Source organism: Artemia franciscana, chromosome 1, assembly GCF_032884065.1.
Source record: "Artemia franciscana chromosome 1, ASM3288406v1, whole genome shotgun sequence".
NCBI lineage: Eukaryota > Metazoa > Arthropoda > Branchiopoda > Anostraca > Artemiidae > Artemia > Artemia franciscana.
In genome coordinates, this window is record NC_088863.1 from 12376853 (window position 1) to 12384101 (window position 7249).

The window sequence follows — 7249 nt, forward strand, 5'->3', positions numbered from 1 at the left end:
TAAAGCAAAGGCAGTTGATCTTTTATGAAAATAATATGTTAAAATTTATCATATTTTGAGTTCATCTAATGAAATTACAAAAGACCCAAACTGAATTGCCTTTGGTTAATTTTTCATTTCTTTTGAGGGCAAAATGTAGTTTTCTCTTTATTTTCCATTTTTATTAGCTTATATCTAATTTTATAATTTTTTGTCACTCCTATTGAAGGTCAAATGACTACCACTCATATATGAAGTAAAAGCAGATATGAGAGAATTAAGAAATGGACCAAAATTTTAACAGTAGGTAAAAACTGAGCTGAACAGATGAACTTGATTTGCACCTTCCTGAGATCAACAAATTCAAAATGGATCCCTAAAAGTCTGAACAACAGAGCAAAGCTCAACTCAATGCTTAGTTTAGCAATTGATCAGTACAAAACACTGAAATCATTATTAAAGAAAGACGAGGACAACTTCAAACTTTTTAAGCTACCCTAGTAAAAGAAAATACTTGAAAAAATAAGGTAAAATTCTAGTCCATTGACTTCTTGCTATCTTGGAAAGTTGTTGGGCTAGAGAATTGTGGACTAGAATTTTAATTGCAGGAACCATTGGACACTGCCGTCATCAAGAATCTAAAGAATAGAGAAATTACTTTGCATGGAAACCAAACAATTCAACTCCCCAGATATATAAAAACATCCAATTTAGAGCCCTAGGCCAGTTTAGTTAATTGAAGTAAAAAAGGGGAAACCTTCTTTAGTAATTTTTCATAACTTTCAACAGCTAATATTCTCTTGCAAATTAAAAGCTCATATTTTGCATGATCTTCATTGCAAGAATTACCAATAGATTCAGATACCATTATCCAGTAGCCTAACAAGTACTATTCAGTAGTCCCACTGTTGTCAGGGAGAGCACTTGTTGTTTGTTACCAATTTTGGTAAAATTCTAGTTTAGCTACTTTTAGCTATGCTGAAAAGGAGTTAGGTTAGGAAAATGAAACTTTTGATGATGGGTCTACAGGTATCTCATTGGAAGGAATTTTGGAGTACTTACCTCATTTGCTTGGAAAAAATCTTGTCTAGGGGGGGGGGTAGCCAGTTCTGTAATGGAGGGGGGGGAGTTATAAGTGCTTCCTGGGGTCCTCTGAATATAGGTCTTTAGAAACTACTCATTTTATTTTTTGCTAAGACTTGATATTTAGCATTTTCCATGTTCTGCTTTTCTGTTAATATTATAGCATAATAATCACACTACTCTAATTCTAAATTCCTGAAAACACAAACAACATAAAAGCAAGTTGACACAAATTAGATCATGGTTAGGTAACAGCTTCTTGTTCTAAGAATTCAATTCAAAAGCTTAAAGTTGGGCAATATTAAATATCAAAGTTAGTAAAGTGGAGACCAGCTCATGATCAGAACAGCCCACATTTAGCCAAAGCAAATAATCTAAACATAAACACCTATGGGGATTTCTGGTGGATTATGAAAGCTCTAACAGATGACAGTGTATGTTTTTAGAATGCCTGGCCTTGATTAATACTTTAATCAAAAATATCAGATTGGATCATGATTTATGGTGATTAAATCTGAAATTTTATTCAACTTTGTCTGAAGGCCTACACCTAAATACAAATACTAGAAAATCTATAAACCCATGCTGTATTCTCTTATTATTTGCCTGTCTTTTGGCAGCTTCTGAGACGAGCTATCTTCACCAGTTTGCTGTTAGCATGTGTCTATCCTGTAGGATGGCAAAAATTCATATATTTGGCCACAATACTCAGGGCAGGTTTGGCATCCTGTACCAAGGTGTCCAAAAGTAGACTATACTTGTAAAAGCTGTGTAAACATGTTTGTAGGTTGAAGGCAAGTTCAAAACCCTAAACTTGATTAATTCGGATGTCATTAAACTTGCTACACCAGTAGGTGAATTGAATCAGTACGTGAATTTCCTTCAAGATAAAATGATTAGAAATAAAACAGAGGAGGAAAGAAAGAAACACAGCTGGGATCTAGAAGAAAAGAAAACAGAAGTTTTTTTCTGTCTCAGTCAATAAAAGTCAGTTAGATTGTCTAGAAGTGACAAGAGTGTCCCTAGAGGAATGCTGCAAGACAAAATGAAAAAAGTTGAAAAGCTGAATATCTCTACAAATCTGGACCAGAGTTGTTTTTTTGTTTTTTTTTCACCCTGTTAGAGCAGATGATAAATATTTACAGAGAAAATAAGAAAAATGACTAAAAACTTAATTCAAAATGATTGTTGGCATGAATTTCAACTGTTCTCCCCTATTATCACACAAAACCTGTAGATACTTATGCCCTTACTAAGAGTATAAAAATATTAAATAACTGGAAAGGCAAAGGTAGTGGAAACAGCAGAAGAATTGCAGGTAAATATTGTTACTGTGGTTTTATTGATTGCCTTAAAACTCATGAACAACGTGGCTTCTTTTCTATTCAGGTGGTCCCCCTCTGGAATAGCCTATCCAAGTCTACCATCCAAGCTGAGACTCCCCACTCCTTCAAGGCTGCAGTCAACAGGGACTGGGAGAGGGCTGAGTGGAGGCTGAACTGGGAAGCTAAGCCAACATAATTACATCACTCACCACCAGCAAGAACTACAGGAGGATCTACCACCTTATCTTGCTGGCAAATACGATTTAAGGTAATTTCAGGTAATAAAACTTATGATAGGCAACTGCTTTCAACCTTCACAGTGTAGGAGCTTTCTTTGACAATCTGGCCAAGTTAAACACATATTCAGATCACATGACACTTGGAATGTTGACAAGTTGGGTCTGAAAAACATCTACAAGCCAGGTAAGATCATTGCACAGCCAGATTAGAAGTAAGTAGAGAAGGTCATGTCAGCTGAAAGAGTTGACCACAATTTGAGCTAGCAGTGTCTATAAATTTTATTCAAAAGAGCTTTACTAGAAAACCACTATGATTGGCTCAGAAAATAAATGCCCCAATTTTATCCTCCACTGTATGAAGTGCTTTTCCCTATGCCTGATCTGTCAGTAAGTGAAGTAATGGTTTTCAATAGCCTTGAGCAGCTTGATGTAAATAAGTCAAAGGGACCAGATGGTGTTCATCCACATCTTCTTAAGGAGTGTTGAAAAGCTCTCAGTTACCCCTGTGCATGCTGCTCTGGGTATCCCTTCAAAATGGGGTAGTTCCCCATTTTTTTTTCATGATTGAAAAACATCTTATATAACCTTAATCCATAAAAAGGGACAAAGAGACTCAGCAGAAAATTATTGTCCTATAAGCATCACCTCTGCAGTTGTTAAGGTACTTGAGAGATTTGTTAATAAAGCTACTAATTAAACATCTATAGGTCAATAATATCCTTTCCACATCACAACATGGATTCAGATCTGGTAGATCTGTGGACACTAACCTCATCCAAACATATGAATTAGTGACTACACTGCTTGATAAGGGTTTTCCTGTTGACATGATTCTTCTTGATCTGTCCAAAGCATTCGACAAAGTTTGTCATGAATTTCTCATAATCAAATTGAGGGCTGCAGGTGTCAATGAAGGTGTTGTACAGTGGATTACAGGCTTCCTTTCTGAAAGATCACAAAGTGTCAGAGTTTTTGATTCACAAGGAACTCCTCATTTCTCTTCTCCCACAACTGTGTTAAGTGGTGTGCCCCAGGGCACTATTCTTGGACCAACACTTTTCAACTTATATGTTAACAAACTACCCACCCTTCTTTAAAATCTTATTACCCTTTATGCTGATGACTCAAAACTAGTTGGAAAAGCAGCTACTCCCTCTGACCAGCAATCAATTCAAACAGATCTTGAAGGACTAGGAAGATGGGCTAACATGTGGCTTCTGACTTTCAATGTTGACAAATGCCATGTAATCCATTTTGGCAAACACAACAAGCATTGTAAGTATTTCCTTCAAGACAACTTCCTTTCTGCTGTTTCTGATGAAAGAGATCTTGGGTTATTATAGATCACCAATTAAAGTTTAGCAGCCATGCTAAGTCTGTTTCATCTTCTGCAAATAAAACCCTTGATATCATAAAAAGAACCATCTCCAGCCGACACCCTAGAGTTCTTATGAAGTTATATTAGGCACTTGTACATCCATGCCTGGAGGTTGGAATGTCATTGGCAGGCCCTTTCTTCAAAAAAGATATGAAGTTGCTTGAGGATGTCCAGTGTCATGCCACTAAGATGGTTAGCAACATGAATAAATTTCCATATCAAGAAAGACTACATCATTTGAAGCTGCCAATGCTGACATACTGATGGAAAAGGGGTGACATTATTTTAACCAAAAAAATCCTCTCTAAAAACACCCTTCCCGGTCTCTTTGCATAGCCTTTGCATTCTGGTACTAGAGGACATTCATTGAAGCTCTCCATGCAGCATTCCACAAGTAGACATAGAAGCCACTTCTTCAGCCAAAGAATCATCAATATGTGGAGCCAGCTCTCTGAAGAAACAGTTTCTGCTACTTCAACTGACATGTTCAAGTCCCACCTTGATAGGGAATGGCTCTGCCAGGAGTTCCTTTACAATTGGGAAGCTGCAGATTCCTCCACAAGAGTCTAATCTAACAGCTGCAATCTACACCAAAAAAATTCTTTTTTTCATGGAGCATCACAAGGATGGATAATCCTTATATTGCTCCAAGCTGCAATTTAAGGTAATTTTTGTTTAACTTACAGAATTTTATTAATCAAGACAAACCCTTTAAATAGTCATCTATACTTCTGAAAATAGACAACCAGATCAGCTAATACTCCATTGAATTGCTTGATCTAGCTTAAAATAGCCTAATAGTGTTATACTTTTAATTGTCTTTACACTAGCCTACTGACAAACTACAGCCAGTAGAAAGGATGTTCATGGGGCCCTTTAAGGCTTACTGTAACCAGGAGGCCATAAGTTTGATAAATGTAAAACTATATTGGTGTATAACATTGCTGAGCTTCTGGGGAAAACATATCCAAAGGCTTTCAAGTGGAATTTGAATAGGTGGAGAAATATGAAAAGTCAGAAGTGCTCACTGACACCTCTGTGAAAGAATAAAAGAATACATAACAACTAGGATAAAAATGTAAGGTATCTGCCAAGAAAGCCATTGTCCAGGAAAAGAAGAAAGTCAGGGAAGTCAAAAGCCAAAAAGCATGTTTCTTGTAACAAGGAGTTCCAGTTGGAGAGATAATCCTGACATAAATGAGCCTGTATAGCCTATAACAACTCTTCAGACTACAGTATAGACATTGAAGACAAGCCCCTACTAGCATCTTCTAATTTGACACTGAAAAAGTCAATACTGGTGATAACATCTCTAAATGAGAAGCAAATGTCAGCAGATGATTTGTTAAAGGAGATTGTAGGGTACATACAAACCCCTTTCCAAAACACTCAACACAAATAATCAAAAGAAAAAACATGGATAAGTCAAAAGTGCTCACTGACCCCCCTATGAAAGAATAAACCACTGCTGAAATAAAAGCTATATCTACCAAAAAGCCATGTTCTTGAAAAGGAAGAAAGAGAAGTGAAAAGGCATGTTTCTTGTAAAAAGAATTGCAGAGATACACAAAAGATTCAGATAAAATCTTCTTAAGATGGGGAAAACTTCATATTCTACATTACTATCCTAGCTTACCCTGTTTTGCAGATGGCTTTTCCTCTCTTTCTTGTACCATATTTTTGTCACAGATTAATTTTTCAAGTATATTAGCGGCTTTAAAGCTTTAGTTTCTTCATTAAACTTAATAACACTGTTGCTGATATTTCAAAATAAAACACCCCCAAAATTTAAATGTGCCTATGTCGCTTTTCAGCTTTATATTTTACACAAGTTTCAACGTTTAAACTTGACTGCTGCTGCATTGGATTTTCTTGAGTTATCTGACATTCTCGTTAATTCAGATGGGACAAATTAAACAGCATGGTCTTGACTTTGCATATTTTACTTTTTTCTAAACCCTAATATTCCCAAATATACATGTTAATGTATTCCTGGTGCAAAACCCTAAGACGTAATAATAAATGACAGATATCCTTTGACTGGTTTCTAAACATGTCCGTGTTTTAAAATAAAAGCTGGGTGTATCTTTACAGACAAAAATTTTATTTTCTACAGCGGCCTAATAGAATTACTAAAAAGTAACGCAAAAAGTTATCTCAAAGACAAATATTTTCTTTTCTGAAAATCCAGTTTTTAGAGCAAAGCCCGATTGTTCCCATAAGCTAATTTTAAACAGTTTGTGGTAACTAATTATAAGTAAGGAGTGATCCAGCTCAGAAGTAACCGAAACTCTAAAAAACAGAATTTTTATACAAATAGATACATCAAAAGAATTGAATTTTATGCTGATTTTAAATATACGAGTCTTGTGAAGTTTTATTGTACCCATCAAAAGTTACAAGCGTGAGAAAATTTCTTTTATTTTTTAAAAAGGGGAAAGCAACCCGTCAAAGTCTTGGAATCTTAATGAAAATCATACCATCAGATTCAGCGCATCAAAGAACCCTACTATAGAGTTTTTGAGCTCCTTTCTGCAAAAATGTAAAAAAAAAATTGCCAGAAGATAGATCACGGATGCGTGTTTTTTAAACGTTTTTCACGACAGGAATAATTCCTGGCAAATACCACATTTTTCAGAATTAACCCCTCCCCCAGCTCCACCAAAGACAGTGGATGTGGTCCGGTTATGTCAGTCACGTATCCTAAACTTGTTTTTATTATTCTCATCCAGTTTCATCCTGATCTATCCGCTTTAAGTGTTTTCTAAGATTTCGGCCCCCCCCCCATGGATCCGGTTGAGATTTAAAATAAGAGATCTGAGTTACGAGGTCATTCTAAATATGAAGTTTCACGAAGATACGATTACTCCTTCGCAAGTTAAAAATACGGCATTTTTTTTATGTTTCAGAGTTAAAAAAAATAGAGCGCATCCTTTCTAATTATGTCAATCACGTATATAAGACTTATGCTTATTTTTCCCACCAAGTTTCATCCAGATCCCTCAAATCTAAGCTTTTTCAATGATTTTAGGTCCCCCCAAACTCCCCCTAATGTCACCAGATCCGATCGGGATTTAAAGTAAGAGCTTTGAGACACAATATCCTTGTAAATATCATATTTCAGTGAGATCCGATCACCCATACGTAAGTTAAAAATACCTCATTTTTTCTAAGTTTTAAGAATTAACACCCCCCCCCCCCGAAAAAAAAACTATCCCAAAGAGACCAGATGGGTTCTGGTTATG

At 35.9% G+C, this 7249-nt stretch overlaps 1 protein-coding gene across 1 annotated transcript in view; it reads right to left on the reverse strand.

Annotated features, from left to right (window-relative positions):
• The window catches only part of LOC136025746 (uncharacterized), a 46667-nt gene extending 40870 nt beyond the window's left edge, over positions 1 to 5797 (reverse strand). The window contains exon 1 of the mRNA XM_065701733.1: positions 5641 to 5797. Within this exon, the coding sequence (XP_065557805.1) occupies positions 5641 to 5680 (40 nt within the window). The 5' untranslated portion in view covers positions 5681 to 5797. The remainder of the gene's footprint in view (positions 1 to 5640) is intronic.
• Between the last annotated feature and the right edge of the window lie 1452 nt (positions 5798 to 7249).